General features: G+C 67.4%; 1 protein-coding gene across 4 annotated transcripts; it reads right to left on the bottom strand.

Moving 5' to 3' along the window:
- Positions 1-9,658: 9,658 nt before the first annotated feature.
- On the bottom strand, positions 9,659-16,079 carry GPRIN2 (G protein regulated inducer of neurite outgrowth 2). Of its 4 annotated transcripts, XM_038534554.1 has the most exons (3): positions 15,979-16,079; positions 15,170-15,247; positions 9,659-10,947 (listed from the first exon to the last, which is right to left on the bottom strand). In XM_038534554.1, the coding sequence occupies exons 2-3, from the start codon at positions 15,221-15,223 to the stop codon at positions 9,673-9,675; spliced, it is 1,329 nt and encodes a 442-aa protein (XP_038390482.1). In that variant the 5' UTR covers positions 15,224-15,247; positions 15,979-16,079; the 3' UTR covers positions 9,659-9,672. The 4 variants fall into 4 exon arrangements, with proteins under 4 accessions (XP_038390482.1, XP_038390483.1, XP_038390484.1 ...); XM_038534555.1 differs by lacking the exons at positions 15,170-15,247; positions 15,979-16,079 and adding an exon at positions 12,375-15,159; XM_038534556.1 differs by lacking the exons at positions 15,170-15,247; positions 15,979-16,079 and adding an exon at positions 11,840-12,072.
- Between the last annotated feature and the right edge of the window lie 8,208 nt (positions 16,080-24,287).

Genomic DNA, 24,287 nt, shown 5'->3' with positions numbered 1-24,287 from the left:
GCCCGGGGAGGGTGCTGGGCTGGGGTGCGGGGTGCAGGCAGGACGACCCCGGGGGAGAAACCGGGTGACAGAAGGCAGCTGCCAGGAGAAGGAGCTGGCCGAGCTGCGGGCTGCGTCCTGCTCCGGGTCACGGTCGCCCCCCTGCGGCCCGCCCACAACCCCAGCTCTGCCCCCACCCTGGGAGTCTCTGACTTCCCACGGTGCGACAGGTGTCCCCCAGATTCTTCTGTCGCAGTTCGAGTCCCAATGCCTCAGATCACAGCCTCACGTGGAGACAAGCTCTTGGCAGAGAAGACGCGGGAAGGCCAGTCAGGGGCGCTGGGCTTCCTCACCCACGAGGAGCTGGGAGTCGCAGGCGGGGGGACGAGCCGTGGCCCACGGCCCAGGGGAGCCCACCGCTGGCGCCTGCACCTGTCACCGCCAGGCCCTGTCGCGTGCGTCCTGTTGTTTAGACCACCCGGCCGTGGCGGGGGTGACAGGGGCCCCTGGGGGACCCCGCCATCTCCCAGGGTCTGCCTCGCATCCCTCCCTCGTTCAGTCTCGCCCTCGAGCTCCGTCCCCCACGGTGGCTCGCAGTTCCCTTTGCCCCGATCCCGGGTGGGGGGTGCCTCTGAGTGTGAGTCTGGGAGGCTCAAACAGGGAGAGCAGGACGGCTGGGTCAGCCTACATCCTCCTCCTCCTCCTCCTCATCGCCCGACCCCCTCCCTGCGAGCCCCCCCTCCCTGCCTCTCTCCCTCTCCCAGGCTGCGAGGGCCTCCACAGACCCCCATCCTTCTGCGCTGTGTGGGCCGTGGCCGGGCAGCTCCGTGCCCTGGGGGGCCACAGAGCCCAAGGTGGGAGGCCCCGCAGCCCAATGGCCCCCCGCCCCCTCCCGGGCCCGCGCTGCCCCCCAGCCAGGCAGCGCTCCGGGGCGCCGCAGCCGAGGTGACCTGCGCCTTGGACCTTCAACAGAGGCCACTGAGCGAAAAAGGCAGGGGCTTTGACACTCCGGAGTGTTTACTGCCCAAGCGGCTGGAGGGACCCACGGACTCTTCAGATCCACTGATAACGCGGGAACTCTCAGGCGCCGGGCTCCGTGCGGTGAGCATCTGCCTTCAGCTCGGGTCACGATGTCGGGGCGCTGGGATTGAGTCCTGCGTCGGGCTCCCCGCTCAGCAGGGAGTGTGCTTGCCCATCTCCCTCTACCCCTCCCCGCTCCTCCACCCCTCACCCCTGGTTCTGCTCTCCCCCTCTCTCTCAAATAAATATTTCTTAAAATAATAATTAATTAATATAAATATTTCTTAAAATAATAATTAATTAATAAAACTGTGGGATAAATCTCTGTACCTCCCTCTCAATGTAGCTCCGAACCTAAAATCGCTCTAACAAGTAAAATTCACTAAAATGTCAAGAGACACTGGTAATATATGTAAAAGGAGCATCTTATTAATACACCAAGAGCTCTAGCAAGTTAATAAGGAAATAAGAATCCAATAAAAATGGAAAATAGACACGCACAGGCAAATCACAAACAGACTCAAATTGTCAGTAAATATATGGAACAATAATAGGAAACATTTACTTAGCCTTGCTTTGAGCCAGGAACCTGGCGAGCGATTTCCATGTCCAATGCTATTAAATCCTGAATGCCAACCACTGCTGCTCACAGGCGAAGAAACTGGGATCCGGGGAGATGCCGCAGTTTCCCCGTCACACGGCTCGAGCCCAGCGAACGGGAACCTCAGCCACGCGGCCCGGCCCGACACAGCCTTACTCACGGTAAAGGAAGAGCAAACCCAAATAACCACCAAGATACTATCTTTTTAGGGCACCCAGGAGGCTCAGCAGGTTAGCGCCACCTTCAGCCCAGGGCATGACCCCGGGGTCCTGGGATCGAGTCCCACGCCGGGCTCCCTGCATGGAGCCTGCTTCTCCCTCTGCCTGTGTCTCTGCCTGGGCTGAAGGCAGATGCTCGACCACTGAGCCACCCGGGCGTCCCAAGACGCATTAATTTCTAAAATTGAGTGCAGAGTAGGTCTCATTTGTATAAAATATTCAGAAGCCTGAGAGTGGACTACGGGGAAAATTTCCTGGAGGATGGGAGGACTCACAGCAGGAACTGCAGAGGGGCCGGAGGCATGTTTTCACGGTCCCTTTACACGATTTGAAATTCTTATCGTGAACATGTATTCCTTTCCTTTTTCAAAAAGTCCAACGAAACCCCAGGCCTGGAGTCACACAGTGCCAGGCGTCTGGACCCCAGCGCCCTCAGGTCCTGGCGGTGAAACCGGAGGGTTCCGGCCCCGGTGAACCTCAGCTGCCCTCAGCGGGGGCCTGATCACCAGAAGCAAGATGAAGAAGAAGGTGGGACGGAGTCACTGCCTCCGCCTTTGCTCCGGGTCCGGGCCGGGAGAGCTGAGGGCTGTGTGCTGGGACCTGGTGGTGCAGTGCCGTTTCCCGATGGCCTGTGGCACCTGAGGAGCAGCAGGCGTCCGTGACCACGAGGTGGGAGGAAGGACTCGAACCCCTGCTGTCTTCACCGAGCCACTGAGCCTGCTCCAAAAGCGGCCCAGTAAACTCTCAAGTGAAATTAAGAATTAAGTGGGAAATTGAACACCCGAATTGTTAAGACACCTTCTCGTCCATGATTCAGTTACTTGCAGGCAGAATACGTCCTAAGGGAGACACCACCTCAGTGAGGCTGCGTGGGCTCGGGATGGGAGGAGCCTGGTCAGGAAGCGGCTTCCCCAAACCCAACTTCATCTTCCCCTGTGCTCCCCTGTCCTCCCCCATCCTCTCTTGTGCTCCCCCATCCTCCCCTCTGCTCCTCTGTGCTCCTCTGTACTCCTGTCTTCTCCGTCCTCCCTCGTGCTCCTCAGTCCTTCCGTCCTCCCCTCTGCTCCTTTGTACTCCCCTCTCCTCCCGTGCTCCCTATCCTTCTCCGTCCTCCCCTGTCCTCCCCATCCTGCTCCATCCTCCCCTGCACTCCCCTGTGCTCTTCTGTACTCCCCTGTGCTCCCCCATCCTCCCCTTTGCTCCTCTGTGCTCCTCTGTGCTCCTCTGTACTCCTGTCTTCTCCGTCCTCCCTCGTGCTCCCCCGTCCTCCCCTGTCCTCCCCTCTGCTCCTCTGTACTCCCCTCTCCTCCCGTGCTCCCTATCCTTCTCCATCCTCCCCTGTCCTCCCCATCCTGCTCCATCCTCCCCTGCACTCCCCTGTGCTCTTCTGTACTCCCCTGTGCTCCCCCATCCTCCCCTCTGCTCCTCTGTGCTCCCCTCTCCTCCCCTGTGCTTTCCTATCCTCCCCCGTCCTCCCCATCCTCCTTTGTCCTCCCCTGCACTCCCTCTGCTCCCTGTTCTCCTCTGTGCTCCCCCATCCTCCCTTGTGCTCCCCTCTCCTCCCCTGCCCTCCCCATCCTCTCCTGTCCTCCCCTCTGCTCCCCTGTACCCCCATGCTCCCCCATCCTCCCGCATCCTCCCCCTGCGCCCCGTCCTCCCCTGTCCTCCCCTGCACAGCCCTCAGCCACACTGTAGTCGAGCAGGTCTCCTTCTCTCTCTGGGCCGCCCCTCACCCCACCCCCCATGCCGCCCACAGTTGGGGAGCCGGGCCTACAGACGCTGAGGACAGCCCTGCAGGGAATGCAGCGCCCCGTCTCACCCACTGCCCTCCAACCCTCAGCCAGACGGCGCAGGACCCCTTGGGGGTAGGCACAGGCCTGTCTACACCGGGGCTCAGGAACAGGAGAGGGGGGCGCCGAGCATGTTCACAGGCTGCAGGTGTGAGACACAGGTGAGCAAAGGGGTTAGAGGACCCTGGGTTTAGGAGCGATGCCAAGGTCTCCTACCAGCAGCCCCCGGGTGCATCCCTCCCCGCGTGAGTACATGAGGCTGCCCCCGTACCCGTCACCCCCTCCACCTCCTCCGTCTCTATCCTTCCTCCTGGAATCTTCCGTCTGCTTGTCCTGGAGGAGGACCTGGAAGGGTGGGCCCTGGGCACGACGGGCAATGGCGGGAGGGGGCTCCAGGCAGCTGGGTGGGGGACATGGTCATGGACCCCTGCTTGTGTCTCCAGGGACCTCAGCGGCCACGCCACAACCACCAGGGGGCCCCCGGGCTCCTCCTCCCGCCCCTGGTGCCCTCCCAGCTGGGGTGCCCTCCTACCCTGGTGTCCCCCTACCCCTGACCCCTCCCGCCCTGGGTGCCCTCCCCCCTGCACCCCAGCACCTGTCCGGGGTCCGGGTGTGGGTGAAGGAGGAGGACCCTCCTATCTGGGTTCCACAGGCTCCGGCGCCCTGGGGACATCGGCCGCACGAGGAGGACGCCCACAGCCGGTGCACCCACACCCTCCTGGGAGGGCAAAGGCTCAGGAGTCAGGAGAAGCCACATTTCCAGGAATATTTTACAATCAGAATTAATGCAACAAATAAATGACCAAGTAGCACAAGTTCTAGTAAAGGCAGGATCCCCGGCGGAGCCTGGCTGCCCGGGCCTAGGTCAGGTGTGCCGGGCGCCCGCCCCAGAGCCCCACCGTGGTCCCCGCCCTTCGCGCTCCCCACTCCACAGCCCAGCGGCGTGACCCGCAGGGAGGCCGAGCCGCCCGGGACTGAGCCGGAGCAAGGGTTCTGGTTGGCCCTTTGGGAAGCCCCAGCACCCCCCTGGCCCCCAGCTCTGCGGCAGGGCCATCAGGCCACTGTCCTCCAGGGCTGCGGGCCGGGCCTGAACACCAAGCGGTGCCCGGGGCCAGCACCTCGTCAGACACTTGATGCCTAAAAGTGACAGGTGGCCGGGCGGGCAAGGGGCCCAGCAGGCGCGGGTGAGGAGGCGAGTCCGCCCCCAGGGCCCCAGCACCCCGAATTCAGCTCCACGCTGAGGCTGCTGCAGCTCCCTGCCTGGGCCTTGCCTCTTCCCCGCCCAGTCCCCAGTCCCCGCACCTAGAGCCCAGCACAGAGAGTCCACCGGACAGCACACAGCCCCCGGGCTCCAGACCCCGCTCCAACCTCGCGACACCCAGGAGGGGAGGGTGCCCACAGCCATCCCCCAGGGCGCCCCCGGCCCCGAAGCCGTACACCTGCCCAGCGGGCCCGGGACAGAGCACTGGCAGCGACGGAGCAGCCCGGGGGGCCCCGGGGGGCACTACTTGGCAAGCCCCGGGACGCGGCTTTCACCCCGACGGGATGGGCAGGTGCGCAGGGAGAGCCCAGACCAGGAAAATCGGGGACGCGGGGACCCAAACCGAGCCGTGGCCGTGGGGACACGCACGGGGCCACCAGCCAGCCTTCGGGCGAGGCTGACCTGGGGCAGCAGGGGGAGGAAGGGGCGAGGACAGGGGTGGAGACGGGGCTTCCGGGAGGCAGAGGGGGCTTGACCCAGAGGAGAAACAGGGAGAAGCCGAGGTTTAAGAACACGGGGAGGGGGTGGGGGGTCAAACCTCCAGACAGGCCCCTGCCGTCGGCTGGCGCACGGCCACCCCCACAGCGTGCAGTCTCTTATCAGGGAAACGGAAAGGCCAGGCCTGGGCCGAGCCCCCTCCCCTGGGGACCCTCAGCCGCCCTGGAGGGGACGAGGACAGCCATGTCCAGACCCGCCTCCCTGCCGGGCGCCCCCAGCTGGGACGGGGCAGGCGGTGGAGTCGCGGGTGGTCACGGCCAAGGGTGCGAAGGTCCAAGCTCCAAGTCCTGCAGCGAGAGGGCGGGAGCACACCATGCACCCCAGCCCCCAGCCTGCACACCCCACTGGGCCTGGGTCCCCGGAGCAGATGTCGACCTCTCTGAAATGCTTTCTGTGGCTTATGACCTGTGTGCCCACAGCAACCACACGAGACCCGTGCTCTCCCAGCAGGGAGACCCCGCCCCCCACGGTTTCCCAACGGCTTCTGCCCAGAAAGGGGGAGCAGCCTGGGAAGTCCCGCAGGGGACGCGCTACAGACGCCAGCCGTGGGGGGCTCCCGGGCCCCGCTCATGACCACCCCCAGGAAGCGCACAGGTGAGCCCCACGTGCCAGGTGGAGACGACGGAAGCCCTGGGGGCAGCGTCCAACCTGCAGGGGGCTGCGACGTGCCGCGTGAGGCCTGGCTGGCCGCCCCCTCCAATGTCTAGAACAGCTTGTTGGACAGAAACAGGCTCTTAGGGAAGCAGTGGGGACTCGAGTGGGTGCCCCTCCGCTCCGCGCTTCTCTGGACCTGAGGGTCCCCGGGCCACCGCTTGGGTCCGAAGAGCGCGGCCGGCGTGAGGCCCCGGGTTTGCCCATGAAGACTGCTGGCTCCCAGGGACGGTGATGGGTGCTGACTCAAGGTGCCCGGGGGCCGGCCCTGCTCCACCTGACGGGTTGGAAGGAAACTGATAAGGGACCCGGACCTGTCACAGCTTCCAATGACAACTGGGCCAGGCCAGAAGGGCGCCGCGGAGGCCTCCAGCGTGCCAGGTGCAGAGTGCCGCCCGTGAGTGGCCGCGGCCGCCCGGCACGGACACCACCCGCATGACGGCCCAGAGCAGCCCACGGGGACACGCGCAGGCCCTGCAGGCCCTGGACCCCGTGCATCCCCTGGGCGGACAGCCGCCATGCAAGAGGCTTGCCCGAGGACAGCTGGGGTACCTGCGCTCCCCGGGACGCGCCCAGGCCGCACGCAGAGCGCCCGGCCCTGGGGCAGAGCCTGCCTTGGGCTCCACTGTGGCCTGGCTGAGCCGGGACTCTCCACTCGTCCCCCTTGCCGTCCCCACGCCCTACCCCGGGGCACTTCCAAGCCCTCCAGCCGCAGTCTCCCCGCGTGGCTCCCAAAGCTGCTGTTCCGAAGGGCCCTGGCCAGAGCCAGCGTGTCCCGAGCCAGGCGTGGAGCTCGGGGTGAAGGACCGGGAGGGAGGCTCCAAGGGGTAATGGCTGGGGGCGGATACGGGCCTTGAGCACAGCCTAGCCCGGGCCTGCTGGGGCCGCGGCAGTGACGCCCCACAATGTGAGCAGGTGTGCGCACCAGCATGCCAGGCGCTCTCCGTGGATTATTCCCCTCACTCTGCAGAGCAGGGACAGGGGCAGGCCTGGCCGCCAGCCTCTCCACGGGAGGACGTCGAGGCCGCGAGGTCACCCCCGGCCAGGCTCCCATGCTCTAGATGTGACCTGGGGCCCCAGTGCAGCCCAGGGGTGCCAGGCGGCAGCGTCCCCGCCATGTCCAGGACGCCAGGCTCTGCCCGGGGAGGGCCTGTGGGCCCGTGAGAGGAGAGCCCGCTCTCCTGGGCCGCATCCCGTGCAGCCGGTAGGGGAGGCGACCAGCCTTTCTCGGCTCTGGCACCTCCGGCCTCGCAGCATGGAGACCCCGGGGGCGGCCTTCACTCCGGGGTGGACCAGGCCGCCCGAGCCTCGGCCTCGCCCACAGAGGATACGCGCAGGAGGCCAGGCCCGGCTTGCAGGGGCCCCCAGGGCTGCCAGGAAGGTGGGAACAGTGGCCGGTGGCGACGGGGACGGGATTCCTGCTGGGTCGGGGCGCTCGGAACGTGGGGCGCTCCGAAGGACACGACCTACCAGAAGGAAACCAGACCGGCCAGGCCCGCGGGCTGTCTCTGCAGACCTCTGGCGTCCAGCACTTTATTTCCAATTCAGCAGGACAAGCATACACAGGATGGAATGTGCGTGCCCTACAGGCCCCGAGTGTCTGGCCGGAAGCCGGCAGGTGAGCGCAGGTCGTGCCTGAGGCTGCTGGCCATGCCCCGAGTCCCTAAGCATGACCCACCGGCGGGGCGGCCAGGGGACGGGGCGCGGGCCCCTCCCAGGCCACGCACTGGGGTCCAGCCGCTGGCCCAGGCGGAGCCCGCTTGCTGTGTGCGGCCGGGCGGGAGGGGAGGTGCAGGCCGCCGGGTGCTCCGAAGGAGGTGGGTGTGCGAGCCCCGCACCCAGGGCTCCCGGTGCAGCTGGGGGCCGCACGCCGGCCAAGCCTGAACTCGCAGCAGCCTGGAAGCTCCTGGGGGGTGTCTCAGGTCGCAGCCCGACATCCCGCATATGACCCTGTGCCGGCCGCCCCGTGCCTGGCAGCCTCGTCTGGCTCCAACTGGAACCCGGCCCCCCGGGGTCCTCCTCCCCCCTGAACCCCCTGCAGGACGCGGGCACGTGAGCTACCCTCCTCTTCCACGCTCACCTCCCATAGCAACCCCGAGGACCTGTTGCTCCCTGGCACCGGGGTCCTCTGCGCGGGGACCCGCCTGCCCGCCCCCCACCCAACAAGCACCCAACTCGGCCTGAGAGGACAGGTTCCTCCCACCCCCCTCCGACCTGGATGCCCTTCCGCACCGTCCACCCTGCTCGGCTGCGGCCCCTTGTGATGCGTTCCCCCCACCCCACGTCATCACGTCCCATGTCCCTGCAGCCCCTGGAAGCAGGAGGGCAGCCCGGGACCGGGGGTCACGCACCGCAGCGTGAGGTGCCCAGAGCCTGCGCACACGCGAACGCCTGCCGACCCCACCGTAACAGGGGCAAGGCCGAGTCCCCTCCCGCCCCCAGCAGCCCCTTGCCCCAGCCCAACCCTCACAAGCATCCCGGCCTCACATGGGCAGACCCACCCCTGCCTCCAGTCAGCCCGCTGTCGTGGGAGGCCTCTCCACCCCCGCGAGCACAAGCTCCTCGGGTGGGCTCGGCTTGGCCAGTGGGCAGGGGCCAGCGGCACCCTCCCAGGCAGGGGCCCCTGAGCAGCACCCCGACCTGCTCCCCCAAGGGGTAGGTGGGCGGGTGGTCCCGAGAGCCGAGGACCTTCCACGGCAGCCCAGGATGAGGACCCGAGCCTGCTCCCGACTCTGGGGCTTGAGACACCCCTGGGCCATGAAGCACAGGGTCCGAGCCTGGGCCCCGGGGCCCCTCACCCATGACACCCCCACCTCCCCGCCCCGCCCAGGCCAGCTGAAGCGGATAAGGTGGGGAGAACAGGCTCATGGCCTCCCCTGCCCGAACCCCGCAACTCAGAGCCCACGCCGACCCCTCCAGTTCCCCATCACTCTCCCTTCCCTCCCTCCTGCACCCGCCGGGAACCAGCCCTCAGCGCCCCCGGGGGACCGGGCCCAGCTCTGAGCACCCCCCACCCCGGCCCTTCCAGAACGCCCACCTCCCACCTCCCAACGCCGTCAGCCCAGCGAGGGTGCAGACAGCCTGGCACGGCCCCGCACACGACCCTGACCGGGGGATTTTCCTGGGGGCCGCTCTGCCCTGACCAGCCACCTGCCTCAGGGGACAGAGCGGCCCTGGGTCCATGTTGCGGGGGTCACGGCCACCCCCCAGCAGGCCGCCCAGCACGGCAGCCGCGGCCTCGCCAGATCTCCCTGGTTCCATCCAGAGGGTGGGGCTAGAGGTGGGCACCCAGCAAGGTAGGTGCCCCCCCCATGACAGCCCAGGGGGTCCCTGACAGTGCAGCCCCTCCCTGAGGACCCGGCTGTCTGGTCATGTGAGGAGTTGATCAGGGCCCAGCACTGCTTCCAAAGAAAGCCACCGAGTCCTGGGGAAACGCCAGCGGGGTTGGGGACGGAGCGTCAGGCCGTCCCTGGTGGGGAGCCTGTCCAGGGTTCGCAGCCCGGGGGGGCAGGCATGGGGTGCTCGGGGAGCGGCGGGGAGCGCAGGCTGGGGCAGCCCCCAGCTCGGTTGGGGCAGTCGGAGCAGCAGACGCCGTCCTGGGCTGCAGGTCCCGGGAGCTTGGTGCCCCCAGCGTCCCCAACCCACGGCCCCGCGTCACTCGGGGGCGGCGCTGGAGCAGCCGCAGCAGCTAGGGCGCCGCAGGGACTGCATGACGGCTCGAAGCGGGCCCCTCCGGCCCCCCCCAAGGCTGTCCTCCCTGGCGGGCGCCCGCTGCAAGTGCTCAAACTGCATCTCCAGGTGCTTCTGGATGGCCACGCCCAACACCTCGGGGTCCAGGGCGGCTCCGTACACCTCCCAGGTCATGCCCTCGGCATCCCACCGCACATCCCGCACAGGGGAGGGGGCCTCCTCCAGGCCGGACCCCGGAGTTACCTCTGGGAACGTGGGCAGGGCCCCGGGGGCTTCCAGGGCCGGGCTGGTGGCCACAGCCTTGCACACTGCCAGGGGCGCTGCCTGCACGCCCGCATCCTGGGCTGACGGACAGGAAGCCGACACGGAGCCCAAGTCACTGGCCGAAGTCATGGTCCACACGTCCTTGGTCCTGGCAGCAGGCCCCATGGCGCACGCGGCGGGACCCCAAGGGTGGGCACAGCAGCGGGAGAGCCCGGGGGGCCCCCTGGGGAACCTGCACTGGCACATCCCCCCCCGCTGAGCCTGCAGCCCAGACTCACTCACAGACGCCACCAGTTTGGGAAAGGCCGGGACCCCCGGGGCGGGCAGGGCAGGACAGCAACCGCCAGCCCCTGCTGCCGGGGACAGGGCGTGGCAGGAGGTGGCGGCTGGCTGTGCAGTGGCCGCGGGCCCGGCCTGGGGGCTGCCGCTCCGGGGGGCCGTCCCTGCCAGCCGCGCCCCACTCCCCGCCAGCATCCCGGCTGAGCCCGCCGGCCCTTCCTCGGAAGCCGGGCCCCCCTCCAGGCCCGCGGGGGCACCGCCCAGCTGCAGCTCAGCCGCGTGGACGGGCGAGGCGCCCAGGGCCGAGCAGCTGAGACTGCCCTTCCGCGCGGCACCGTGGCCCCGGGCCTGCGGGCTCCGCACCAGGTCCGAGTGGCTCCTCTGCGTGGCGGTGGCCCCGGCGGTCCTCAGGCGACACGGGTCACCACGGCCCACGGTTGACACGTTGCCCACAGTACTGCTCCGCCAGTGGCCCATGGCTCGGACCCAGGGGCTGGGGGCCGGGGGCTGCGGTGCGCTGTCCACGTGGTGCTCCTCTTCCTCGGGGACGTGCGGCCCGCCGCTCACCTCGCCAGGCTGGGCCTGCCACACGGTGCTGCTGGCGCTCTTGCGGAGCTCGGGGGTGCGACCCCCGCCATCCCCCAGCAGGCTGGACGAGCTAAGCGACAGGTGCTGTGGGCGGGTGCTCATGGTGGCCTGCAGGACAGGGGCGGGGGAGCGGGGCTGAGCCCGGGGGAGGCAGTACAGGACTTTACCACCCGGGGAGGGCCCACTGGCGAGGACTAGCTGCTCCAGAGCCCCCCCATCCGGGACTGCCCCCCACCAGGCACAAGGCTGCGGCTCAACGCTGACAATACCTTTCCACCTTTCTGGAACTGCTCTGGGCCCTCCCCGCACCCCGGGCCCGGCCTGGGTGAGCTGGGCCGCTGGGACTCAGCCCTGCAGCCGGGAAGGGAACGGGGCTGCCCGACTTGCTCCTCCGGCTCCAGGGGAAGGAGGCCCACGCACTGGCCCTGCACACCCCCAGCCCTGCACACCATCACCCTGCACACCCCAGCCCTGCATACCATCACCCTGCACAGCATCACCCTGCACACCTCCAGCCCTGCACACCATCACCCTGCACACCCCCAGCCCTGCACACCATCACCCCTGCACACCACCAGCCCTGCACACACAGGACCCGCAGCATCTGTTCACTTGGTCCACAGCCGGCTCCAGAGCACCTGCTGTGCCAGGCTGTGGAGCTGGGGCCACGGAACCCAGACCGGGCTGTGCTCCCAGGAATGTGGTCTAATAGCACCACGCAGACAGGCCTTCCTCATAATTTAAATTCCCTCTTGCCGAGCGGGCCTGCACTCTCCTTGCCTCCCCGCCCCAATTCCTGTCCCATCCTCCAGCCCCGCAGACCCCTCTGGATTCAGAGCCAGTGCGGTGGCAGCCCCCAGCTGGGCTGGCTCCGTCTCTGGCCGAGCAGCGTCCAGCCGGGATGCAGCGACCTGGCCAGCTACGGGCCTCCCACCAACCCACAGTTGCCAAGGCAGGCATGTGGCCTCTGCCCTCTGTGCACCTGGCACCCGGCACTGACCCGACACGCAGCTGGCGCTGAGACTGCCCGGCCGAGGGAGCAAGAGGACGCACGAGGGAGGCCACGGAGAAAGGGCCGTGAGCAGGGCACTGGCAGGGGAGCTCACTTTCACGATGAAGCAGAACAAGCCTGGGGGAGGCCCAGCCCCGAAGTCGGTGGCCAGAGAGCAAGCGAGGAGAAGGCGCCAGCGAGAGGGAAGAGAAGGAGCCCAAGGCAGCCGGCTCCCCAGGGGAGCGGTGGGCGGGGGCTGGGCAGGGCCCCACAGGGAGGACCCGCCAGGGCATCCGGGCCAGCCGGGCCGCGGCCAACGCTGGGAACGGGGACTCTCCCCGGGACTCCCAGCCCAGCAGGACCAGCTGGAGAAACAGGGTGGCGGAGGCGGCTCAGCTACAGACTGGGCGATCCCCGTCCTGCCCTCCACCCCGGGCTGATAAGAACTAGCAAGAAACCGACCGCCTCGGCCGGGGGAGCAAGGCCAGCGGAGATGGAGCCTGGGCAGGGCTCCCAGGAGCCGGGTTTTGGCACAGTTACCCACCTCCCCGGCCCCGGCACTCGGGGGACGGCCGCTGGCGGTGCCAGCCCTCGGTGAGACTGCTTCTGGAGCCCAGTCCCCCGCGGGCTCAAGGCTGGCTGTGGAGTCCAGGTCAGCACAGCTTCCACGATGACGGGAAGATTCTAGTCTGCACCCTCCGATACGATGGGCACTGGCCGCCTGTAGCTACCGAGCCCTTGACAGGTGGCTACACGCTGGCTTCCTCAGTTCAGGTCAACACAAGCAATTTAAAGGTAAATGGCCACAGGTGCTTCATGACTACAGTCCCCTACTGGGCCGCTCCGGACACAGCTCCCGTCTGCCCCTGGGGGCCAAAGCCAGGCCAAAGCCCTGGTCCCTGAGAGTGTCAAGAAAAGGATGAGCAGACAAGGGAGGGCTAGCACCCAGGCCTCGGGGGCTCCAGGATGGACGCGCACAGACAAGGGCGACAAAGCCAGGAACAGCCAAGGACGAGGGTAAGAAGGGACAGCTCCCAGGGCCCCGTCACCTGTGCCAGGCACGTGCACACCCTGTCTACGCACTGGCTCCTTTAATTCTAATTGTCAGGGCAGCCTCGTGACATATGTCAGCAACCCCGTTCTCCAAGGACGAGGCCAAGGCTCAGAGAGGCGTGCTCACTTGCCCAGAGCCCCGCAGCTGCTGGCGGCTAAGCAGGGATCAAACCCGGGAGCGTCGGAGCACCGCGATGACCTCTGTCCCCGAAGCCAACACCCTCCATTGTCCCCGACTTTTTACTCTTCTGTTGCCCTGACTCAGCTAAAGCCCCAGCACCCGACACAGCCCCCGGCACTTGCAGCGGTGCCCATGCCATGCTGGGGGATGGGGCGGGGGGAGAGGGAATGAGTGGGAACGAAGCCTGGGCCCTGCCCGCGTCTCAGCAGCCCCCTAGGCTGCCTGGAGCCAGGACAGGAGCTGCGCCTGCTGGCGGGAAAGCTGCGGCCACCAACGGCCCCCAGCGGCAGGTTCAAGAACAGCGTCTGGCTGAACCCTACTGACTCAAAACCCTCCTAGGGCCACAAGGAGCCAGGTCAGCTCCCCACCCCCGGGGAAACAGGTGGGATGAGGCTGGGGGTGCCCTCGGGCCCCTCCAGGCACAGCACGGTACCAAGGGTGCTGCACCCCTCACCAGGACTAGGCATTGCCCGGAGGGAGCAGGGACCACGGAGCCCCCAGACCGGTGCTTCTCCGCTGCTTCCCTTCTTCATCTCACCCCAGTGGCAGGTGACTAAACGGACGGAGCAGCTCAGAGGTGTCAGAGCGCCCCCAGCTGAACCCCAACAGGTAATTCTCCCATAACCTGGCCTTCCCAGCCTTGAGAGGGGGAAACACCTTGAAAAAGTCGCTTGGGCTACCGCAGGGAGGGGTTTCCCACAGGCCCATCGGCGGGAAGAGGAGCCTCCCAGGGGCAAGAGGAGCGGACCACGTAGGCTTTGGTGCTGGAGGGGAGCAGCCAGGGGAAGGGGTTCCGCTCCTAACCCCATCGCCCTTCCTGTGCACGTGCCCTCCGGGGGACCCCGTGCTCCTGAGCCTCTTGGTTTGCCAGGTCTGCAAACCAGCAGGAAGTCCCCGCTGCAAGGCTGCCGTGCAGCCAGCGTGACAGCGGACTGAACAGCGACTGCTGATAACGACGTGTTCTCTCCTCTGTCAGGAGGGATCTGCGCTCAAGGTGTCACGGGGACTAGCACCGGGGGACAAGAGGCCCTTTGAGGAAGCCACTGAGACACCGCTAGGTTAGCCCAGGCTCGCTCCCCAGTCCTCCCCATCTGCCTCTCATCCTAGGACCAGTGTCTGTGTGTCCATCACGGCACTAAGCCTCCCAGTCTACTTTAAAACTTGATTTGGGAGGATGCACGTGCCTACACTTGTATACACACGCATGCAGGCACACGCCCGAGTCTGGAGTCTGCAGTCACAAGGCCCTGGGTGGTCTGCCCACCTGCCTTGGCTTCACCACAAACAGACCCCAGGAAGATGCTTTAGTACAGAATAAGGGACAGGCGCACGGAGCTGAGATCCCCAGTGTTCTTTGAACGACACCTTTCTGTCCCCTCTTCCTGCCCCATATGATGCCAGTGTGGCCCTGCCTTGTGGCCGGTACAGGGGTGTCCTGCGGCCCCAGCTCTGCTGGTCAGGAAATGTAAAGATCACCAGCCTCACGTGCAGCAAGTGGCCGATGTGACTTTGAGTAGATCCTCCCGGTTCCCCAGAACCTTCCAAGCTGGCCTGCGCGGCTGACTTGGTCAGAGACTCCAGCTCCTGCCGGATCACCTGGCAGAGGAGCCCAGACCTTTGAGAGTGTGGCCAGGAGTGCCACCAAAGCCGTTGCAAGCAGGTCCTGCTGCAGAGCACCCCATGGTGTCCACACACACCTCCTCTTGTTCACAGACAAGCATTTGGGCGCTGATTCCGACAAGAAAAGCAAACCCGTGTGGTCAGGAGGGGAAAGGGCTCCAATGTTAAAACGTGGACCTACCCCTCAGGGACCTGGAAGGGACACGCACCAGATGAGCCCCTCATCGGAGTGGGGTGTGGCTACCTCCAGCAGGTGGTCTGATCCATCCCAGCAGCCAAAAGGGACCTGACAGGACCACTCAAGGCCCCAGGGGGGCAAGGCAGCAAGGAGCATCCCTGAAGGATTGTTTGGAGGGCGTGAAATCTGCCCATCACGGAAGGATGGGGGGGACTTCAGTACCCAATGCTCGGGTCACGAGCTGTGGCCCGGTAAAGTGTTCGAGGATAACTGTGGGCAAAGGCCCCAAGGACCCAGCACTGCTCACCGGAGAGAGGCCCAGGCCCGCACCAGTCCCGGAGCTTCTTCCTCCGAGGACCATCTGCCCGGGCTTCCCAGGAGGCACCTGGTGGAGAAGGCAAACCTGCTTCAAACCAGAGGCTGCCCCGGGAGCCAGTGCGTCTCCACCTGCATGCTCCCTGCACCCATGCGCTGCACCAGCCCGTCCGGCCCCACCCGAGGCCCCATCGAGGCAGACGCAAGGCCGCTCGTGCGTGGTGGGAGCGCCAGGCGGCTCGTCGTGGGAGCCGCAGGAAGCAGCACCTCCACAGCTGCCTCTGCACAGCACATGCACAGGCCGCCCTGGCCTCTGGCTGCGGGGCGGACACCCTCCCCCCGCCCCAGCACGGCCGGGCCCTCGCACAAGTCCCCCACTCACGGGGAGGTCCTCAATACAACCCCACACTCGGCTAGGGCCTCCCCAGGAGCAAAGGCAGGGGCTGCGGGGAGGCCGGGGCTGGGGCAAGGGGGCAGGGTGGGGGGGCAGGAGCGGAGGTGGGGAGGCTGGGGCTGGCAAGGAGGATGGGGCGCTGGGAGAGGCCCGCGGGGGGCAGCGGAGGGCGGGTCCCGGGGGGGGGGGCGGGCGGGGGAGCGGCGGGACGGGAGGGACAGGCCAGAGGGGGGGAGGGAGGACGGCGAGGGCGGGTCCCCGGGGGCGGCTCGGGCCTGGGGTGCGGGGTCCGAGCGCCCGCGGAGGTGAGCAGGGGCCTCCGGGGCGCAGGAAGGGGAGGCGCCCCCCCAGGGGAGACCCCCGCCCCCGCCCCCCCCCCCCCCGGCACGCGCCCAGCCGCCTCTCACCCGCTCCCCGCTCGCCCGCCCGGGGCCGCGCAGGCCGGCGGAAGCGCTGCTCCTGCGGCCGCCACAGGTGCCCGGCGCAGCGGCCCGAGATGCAGCCGGAGCCCGACACGGCCCGGGCCCGACACGCCCCCGCAGCCCCGCAGCCCCGCCCCGCAGCCCCGCCCCGCCCCCGCTCGCGAGGCCCCGGCCCCGAGGCCCCGCCCCCGGCTGCCGCCCTGGCCCCGCCCCCGCCCGAGGCCCCGCCCCCGGCTGCCGCCCTGGCCCCGCCCCCACGGCGCCCCGGCTGCCCGCACTGCACTCCGTCCCCGCGGCCCGCGAGCCCCCGCCGTCCTTCCCGACCTCAGGGCGGGTCCCCCGGCCCGTCCCTCCGGCCCCGCCCCCTCGGGCCCCGCGCGTCCTCTGGCGACCCGGGGCCTCCCGCTCTGCCCCAGGTGCCCGTCGTCCCGGCCCCACCCTCGAGCCCCCCTTGCTCTGGGGCCGCCCACCGTCGCCCCGGCTGGTCCCCCGCGGTCCCCCCTGCGCGCCCGGTGCTCCGAGCCCAGAACCGCAGGGTTTCCTCCTCCCAGCTCCTCTGTCGCGGACTCGGAGACGACCCGGGTCCTCCGCGGCCCCCCCTGCACCCCCGCCCCCTTGCTCCCCCCAGCCCTCCCCCGCCCCCTCCCCCCAGAGCCTTCCCCCCTCCCCCCAGCCCTCCCCGCCGCCCCCCTCGCCCCCCAGCCCTCCCCCCCACCTCCCCCAGAGCCCAAGCAGGTGGACGCCATCTCTGGAAAACCGGGTTCCCCCACCCTTCCCCTGCCCCATCCTCACCCCCACCTTCGCCGGGGCCCCACCCCACTGCTGGCCCTTCAGTCTCCAGCCTGCCCGCACCCCCGCACCTGCATCCCCCAAACGCCCCCCCACCCACGCCTTTCTGCTTCGCAGCTCCGGAAAGGGTCCCGCCGGGAGCACCTGCTCCTGCCCCCTTTCCCTCTCCGTCCCCCAATGTCTGACAGCCACTGGCCTGCCTAGGGGTTCAGAGAGGTGCCACCCACCCTGGCCTGCCCCTGTCCCCTTCAGCTCCCGGAGGTTCCTGCCACCCATCCTCCCTCCTTGTAAGAAGAAGGTGCGCGTCCCTGGCCCCGTCTCTGAGAACTGGGTCCCAGTGTTGACTCTGGACTCCAGCTCTGGGGACCCCTGGTTTGCCTGCACAGCCTTCTGCCGAGGGGTCTGACCTCTTTGGTCCCGTGCTCCCCACACACCCCTCCCCCCGCCACCCCCCCAGCCAGTGCCTCTCTGCTCCTCCTGCGGTTTGGGAGAGCTCAAGGCCCGGCTCACGTCTGCAGCCTCACCCAGCCCTGCCCAAGGCCAGAGCATCAGCAGAGGGTCAGCGGGAAGCCCCTTGCCCCAGCGCCAGGTGGAGAGTGGGAAGCCGGGCGGAGTGTGCACCATTCCCCCCCTCCCCCAGCCCCTAGCCTGGCGCCTGGCCTGGTCCCAGAGCAGGGGTGTGCTGAGCACGTGCAGCAGGTGTGGCTGGCACATCACAGGCAGCCACCCCCACCCCCACCCTCCCGCTGCCCTGTTCTCCAGTGCGGGAACCCCCACACCCAGCCTCAGCGTCCCCATCTGGAGCTCTGAAGGGCCCTCTTCAGATTATCTCAGAGCCAAGGAGACAACGGGGACCACCCTGTCACCCACAGCATTTGGGGCCGCAGGTCAGGCCCTCCCACTTCCCTGCTGACCTTTAACACAGACATCCATGCCTCCCCATCCCCACGCCGTCCCCCTGGGTTCCCGCTGGCTACGGGCCTGGCAGGAGGCCTTGGCCCTACCTCCTCTGCCCCTCACTCCCTGCCCCCATGGTCGGCTACAGCTTCAAACTGGAGCTCAGTCCCTGGTGGAGACTCACTCCCTGAGTCCCGGGAAGACTCCCACTGCCCTAAGCACCCCTTTCCAGTGGGTCTGCAGAGCATCCACCCAGAGTCTGGCACCTGGCTCCAGGGGGAACGGGATGACCATGATGAGGCCCCAGGCCCTGTCCTCCAGCACACACCGGCTTCCAGGGGCATCCTGCCCCAAAGGAGGCACAGGGGAGACTGTGCTGAGGCCACCAACCCTCTCCTGCTCCTGCCTAGCGATGAGGGCCCCTCCTTTCCCGTCTCAGGGTCTTACCCACATTCCCTTTTTAGGGAAACCAACCGAGCCCCGAGAAGGGACAGGCTACCTGGGGTTACAGGGAGAGTGGGCTCCGGTCCCTGCGGCTCCCAGCTCCCTGGCCGTGAGCCAGCCCTGAGGACCTCGGCGGGTGTTCCGGGGGGGCGGCTTGGCGTCGGGTGTCCGCCTGCGGTGGGGCGGCCGGGCCACTCAAGCCGCCGGGGTCTCTGAGCGCCCGCAGGGCCCCGGCACCTGGCCAGCGGGTCCTCCTCTTCCTCTCCTTCCAACGGTGGCTTGGCGAGAAGCTTCTCCGGCTGTGGCGGCCACCCAGGGGAGCCAGCCTGAGGCAGTCGCGATCCCGACTCCCCCACATACTGCCCCCTCCAGCGGCACTGCTCCCCTCTCTGGCCTCGGTCTCCTCATGTGCACAGTGACAGCAATCCCCGCTCCGAGGCCACAGGGGAGGATGGGGCTGCGCAAGGGTCCCCCCAGCTCTTGCCCTTGTCAGCCACTTGACCAAGGATCCCCGAGCTCCTCCAGTGTGGGCTCTGCAGGCTGTGGGGCGGCTCTGGGCTTGGCAGGACTTGAGGCTCTGGTTCAGGCCCTGGGGCCAAGTGCCACTTCTGGGGACTCAGAACCTGATGGAAGAGGACAGCCAGGAGGCTCAGGAGTTCAGCGGGGCCGGGCCAGGACTCGGGGCCGAGGCAAGCAGCACACGTGGAACTCCGGGCTCCCGGGCTGTCTGGGCATCCGCCTGCAGGGGTCCCTGAAGTCGTGGAGTAAGTCGGGTCCTCAGGGGGAGCGAAGCGAGGGTGGCCTCCCAGGCGGCAAAGGCCTGAGCAGCAGCCAGAAGGGACAGGGGAACTCGGGACATTCCTGGGACGCGGGGGGGCCCCGAGCCGCTTCACCATGGTTCCGGAAGCCGAACCCCCGCAGCGCATGGCGGGGGGGCGGGTGTTGGGCCAGAACCCAGGACGGCCGCGGGCACACGCTCTTCGAAGCAGGACCGTAAAGGGGAGAATAAAGGGGGGGGGTCACCCGGCAAGGGACGTGCGGTCAAGAGAGATTTGGGGGTTTCGTTCTGGTTGTTTGGTTTCCTTTCTAGGATGCCGCATCATGGAGCAGGAGTCCTTGATTTCAAGTGACAGAGAACAATTCGGGGTCAGATAGAAAGAGAAGGTGCTGGAAGACTTGGGGGAGCTCAGGAAGGAAGCTAATGTGGAGCGCTAGCCTTGCTCCCCAGGGTGGGAGCCCGGGGACCCCAGACTCCAAGAGCAGGGGCTGCTCCACAGTCTTGCCCCGTCCCTGCCTCCGAAGGAAGGATTCCAGGTTTTTCCTCCTTTGTTCCCGTTCAAGGTTCAAAGCCTCAGGAAGTAGGAGCTTGTTTGGGGAGATGGGGCCACGTGCCTCTGTCCTTGGAAGGCAGGGGAACGCTTCCCAAGTCTGTCTCCAGGACGACCACAGCCTAGCAGGACATTTCCCGGGTTGGGGTGGGGGGACGGGCCAGACGCACACGGATCTGCACCCCGTCGTGATGGTGATGGGAAGGAGCCGTGGGGAGGGACTGGCTGGGGAGCCGGGAGAGGACCAATGGCCAGCGGAGGTCCCGGGGGCTGGGGCCTGGAACCCGAGAGGCGGGAGGAGGCGGCTTCCCTCTAGGTGGAAAGCGGGAGGACTGAGGCCACGCACCTGGGTAAGCCCCGGCTGTGAGCCTCCAGACTCTGCTTTGTCTGTGGAGCAAAAGGGAGGCTCTGGTGGTGACAGGGAGGGAGGACGGAGGGGAGTGGGGGCAGCAGAGGAGGCTGGTGGGGGCGTCGCGGATGGGCGCCCAGTGGGTGGTGACGGGCAGTTTCAGCTCAGGCCACCGTCACGGGGATGTGCAACTGAGCCCCCCGCGGGCTCCGGGCTGCGCGAGTCTGCTTGAGGTTCTCTCCCTCCCTCTCCTGCCCTGGGCCCTGCGATAAAAATAAGAGAAAAATAAAAAGCGATGGTCGTCACAGAGAGGGAAGGAGCCTGGGTGGGTCACCCAGATGCAGCAGAAGCCTGCTGAGCCTACGGGGCAGGGGGCGGGGAGGGCAGCAAGACACGGGAGCAGCAACAGCTCCCCCAGGCAGCAAGTTCCAGGCAGGCCTGGGGAGGGGGCAGGGAGCGGGGCCTTGGAGCGGGCGGGGGCCGAGGCAGGCCAGCGGGGGTGCAGCCCTGGCTGACCAGCGGCCACGGAGTTCGAATCCAAGTTACTCCGCCTGTGTGACCCCATGAATAATTGTGTCTCCGCTCTTTAGGTCGTGCATGAACTGGTGGAAAAGGCGTCGGAAGAGAAAGCTCCGTCCTCCCCCGGAGGACTGGGTTACACACTCTGCGGAGTGAGTCCGGAAGCCATAGGTCGCGTGTGGGAAAGGCCACCTGGAAAAGAACGGGGCGGGGGGGGGTCACAAGAGTCTAGGACATTTCTGAATCAGGTGGCCGCCCGCTGCGGTCGGGTCACTGACTCGCCCCCCAGCCGGTCGTTGGCTAGACCTGAGCCCTGGATCAAAGGGCTGATGCGGTGCCGTTTAGGCAGACGGGAGGGTTTTTTGAATCCAGCTTAAAGCCAAAGACTCAGAGGAAGCAGGCACGCTTTCCTCCGGGCCAACGTGTCGCGCGGTCAGGCTCCCCTGGTGGGAAGCAGGGCAGCTGGCAGCCCCGAGTCCAAGCCCCTGAGCCAGGCCTCACCAGCCCGCCCGGCCACCCAGGCCACTGGAGGCGCAGCCCTTGGACCCGCCAGCCTGGGGCACCTGCGCTTGCCGGAACCGTGGGGGCCCTGAGCTGTGCTGCGCAGCCCCTCCTGGACCACTGGGCCTTGCGGACAGGCCAGCTGCTACTGCCAGACCAGGGGGAGAGGGACCCGAGCTGGCCCGAGGCCCAGGTGGCCACAGGCGGCCACATCCTGCGCGTCTCAGAGACAAAGCCACTGGACAGTCCCTGTGCCTTTCCAGCTCCCCGCAGCCCCACATCGGGTCGCCCCATGGCAGACACCGCCAGCTGCCCCAGGACCATCCTCCCCCCACCTGGGGTGACAGCACCTGCCCCAGACTCCGTGCCGCGTGGCGCACTGGTGCCTGGGCTCCGGCCCCCAACACATTGGTGGAAGAGACGTGTGCAGCCTCCGCTGCGCCCTGGGCCGGACTGTGCCTCGGTCCTTCCATCCCCCGGCCGCAGCAGTCACCGTTCACCAGGCCGCGTGGGGCCCCCAGTGTGTGTGACCAGCAACAACAGCCACAGAATCATCCGGACAAACGAGCATCAGGAGAGGGGAAGAGAGTGAAGGCCATGGTGCCCTGGGTGCTGGCGGCCCGAAGATACACCCCAGCGGGTTGGGCCTTGGGCCCCCGGCAGCATCCAGCACCCCACAGTGGTCTCGGCGCTGGGCATGACCGAGCTCTGCAGGCAGGACAAAGGGACCTCAGGCCGTTGAAGCTGCTGTCGGGTATCCGCCGGAAGGAAGACCCGTGCGTCTCATGGCACCCCAAACAGGTTCTCAAGGTGCCTGTACTATCGACGGGAAGCCCGAGAGCCTTGCAGGCCGCGCGAAGGTGGCACATACAGGCCTCCCACGGGACCCTGGAAAGGCACCTGTAGCTGCAGGAATACGGGGGGCACTCAGAATGGGGGCGACTGTGGGCTACCTCCTGCCACTCTCGGGAAAGTCCCTCGTGGGCCAGCAGGGCAGGGATGGGGCCAGTCCCTCATGGGCCAGCAGGGCGTGGACGGGGCCAGTCCCTCATGGGCCAGCAGGGCGTGGACGGGGCCTTCCCATCTCAGCTGAGCGACCCCGCTGGTCAAGGTCGGGGGGTGGTCGGTGGAGCGCAGAGGCCGCTAGCCAGCTGGCCAGAGTCTGTAGGCCGCATCGCTAAACGGGTGCCCGCGAGGAGACCTGGAAGCAAATGGGCAGAAAGCCCACGACGACTGTGGGGAAGCCTGTCCGCTCCGGCAGCGCGGGCCTGGCCGGGACAAAGCCTTCGCTGTGATGCCTGAAGACGCAGCCTCCGCAGGGCTGCCTAAGGGGCGGGGGAAATACTGTACCACAACCTGAATGTGACGCGTGGGTGAACTACCTGGAATTACGATAAAAACGTGAAAGAAAAAACCAGCTGACCCCTCGGCAGCAGCCCCACACGGCGGGAAGTGGGCTGCGTAACTGCCAGCCCAGCAGGTGCACGCCTTCCGTGCCAGGGTCCGGCCGCGTGGACAGAGGGCACCAGCGGGGCCGGAGGGACAGTCCTGGGGAAAGGGCCGTCGTCCTGGGGACTCGCGGTCCCGGGAATCTTCAGTTTCTGCCCAGCGGGACTTGCCGATGGCGACCCCCACCCCGCCCGTGGCCTCACCAGGGCCCCATTTCTCCTAGTGTGGACGGGGCTCCCTGGTGTGCAGCCTGTTCTCGCAGGCCGTCCTAGAGCGCGGGTGACAGCGGCTCGTACACGAGTCTGCCGAAGGAGCACGCGGCCAGGCTCAGGCCAGCCACCGCGTCCCGCCACCCCGGCCCCAGAGACGGTCCCGGAGACGAGCAAGCATCCCACTCAGAGCCAACGACGCGCAGCAGGGTCCCTCTGGGAGTCCCAAGGAAGACGCACTCCCCAGGGACATGCGGGGCCTGAAGCCACCGTGTGACACAAAGCTTGGTGCTGCAGCCAACCCGGAGGGTGACCTCGAGGTGAAGATGTGGGGAGCAGCAAGGTCCTGGCACTTCGTCCAAGCTCGCGTGTGGCTGAGGCCAAGGCTGGTGTCCTTCCTTGACTTCCCAACCATGGAAGCCAGGGATGACCCTCCTTCGTTCAAGCTGCAGTGCGAATTAAACTCCCACCCCTTGTTACCCAAAGCGGCCTCGGTGACAGTGTTGGGCAGTCTGGGAACAGGACAGGGGCAGCATGGCAGGCAGACGGCCGCGGCCAGCCCCACAAGGTGAGCCGGATGCCCCCAGCAGCTCGTTTGGGAGACCTGGATGTGTTATAGGGACGCGTATGTGTCTGAGCTTGAACCGGAAAGTCCCCAGAGCTCTCAGGGCAGCCCAGCCCCAGCCCCGCTGCATTGCTTCCCGCCCGGAGCCGGGGCTGCCCTCCCCCCGCAGCCTCGGCCCCGCTCTCCACCGACTGGCACCCTCCAGGGACACACAACTCCGGCCCCTCAGATACCTGGAACCACCGAGGCCCCACCCCTGCCGCTGGCTGCCTCGCCCCTGCCATCTGTCCCAACGCCTGGTTCAAACCAGACAAATCTGATAGACGTGGGTCACCTTCGACGCCGAAGGACAGCACGCACCCCGGCCAGCTGACGGACGCAGCTCCTAGGTCAGGAGCCCCCTCCCCAGGGTCACATGGTCCAAGACACGGCCACCTACCCGTTGTCCCCCAGCCGGGGCAGCCATCGCTGCTGAGCTGTCGTCCACACAAAGATGTCACACGAGCCACCACTCTGGCGTTGGGAGGCGGCAGCCCACCTCCAATGGGCTAAAGCACCCAAAGGCCCCGAGTGGGGCTCTAGTGAGTCAGCAGCTCACGGCGGTTGGGTCTGCGGGACGCGGGGGGCAGGGACATCGTGAGAACCTGGCACCTCCCGCGTCTTGGCCGGACTGCCCTGCACGGCGGGGCCTCAGCAGCCCCCGGGTTGTGTCCCCGCATCTATCCGTCCGCAGAAACGGACTTAAAGCATCGGGAGTAACACTGCGTTGCTGTGTGAGCTGCTGTTCCCGCCACCCCTAAACTCGAGGCCTGGGTGACGGTAAAGGAACGTGAGCTGCGGCATGGCTCTCAACCCGTCCCCATAGCCGAGGCAGTGTGAGGCCCTGAGCGCTCGGCCCTGGGTCAAGCTGAACTCTGGAGGTAAGGGGTCCCCCCATCTCGTGCTCTGAGACGGGGGGAACATGCGGCCTCAGTCGCCAGAGGAAACACAGGGGACACGCGGCACAGCAGCCGCCCACCGCAGTCTGCACCTTCGGGGGTGCAGCATCCACGCACATCCTCCCTCCCTGGACGTCGTCGAGAAGATGTTCTCGTTAGGATAAAGCCGGTGTGCCACACGCCGCCGAACCCGCCCCGTGGAGGAGCCCAGAGGGAGCAGTGCCACGCGGAGCTCCAGGGCCCAGGGGCGGGACCCATGGGAGCCACTCTGCGGGGTGTGACCGGGTGGGGGGCAGCCGGGGGAGG

This window comes from Canis lupus, chromosome 4 (genome assembly GCF_011100685.1).
Source record: "Canis lupus familiaris isolate Mischka breed German Shepherd chromosome 4, alternate assembly UU_Cfam_GSD_1.0, whole genome shotgun sequence".
Taxonomy (NCBI): domain Eukaryota; kingdom Metazoa; phylum Chordata; class Mammalia; order Carnivora; family Canidae; genus Canis; species Canis lupus.
This window is presented reverse-complemented; position numbering and strand designations above follow the sequence as displayed.

Coding starts and splice junctions, on each gene's coding strand:
- GPRIN2 (XM_038534553.1), bottom strand. CDS start 11,336: ATGCTGTGCAGGGTGATGGTATGCAGGGCTGGGGTGTGCAGGGTGATG. Junction 10,948..11,108: donor AGTTCCAGAAAGGTGGAAAG/GTATTGTCAGCG, acceptor CCTGTCCTGCAG/GCCACCATGAGCACCCGCCC.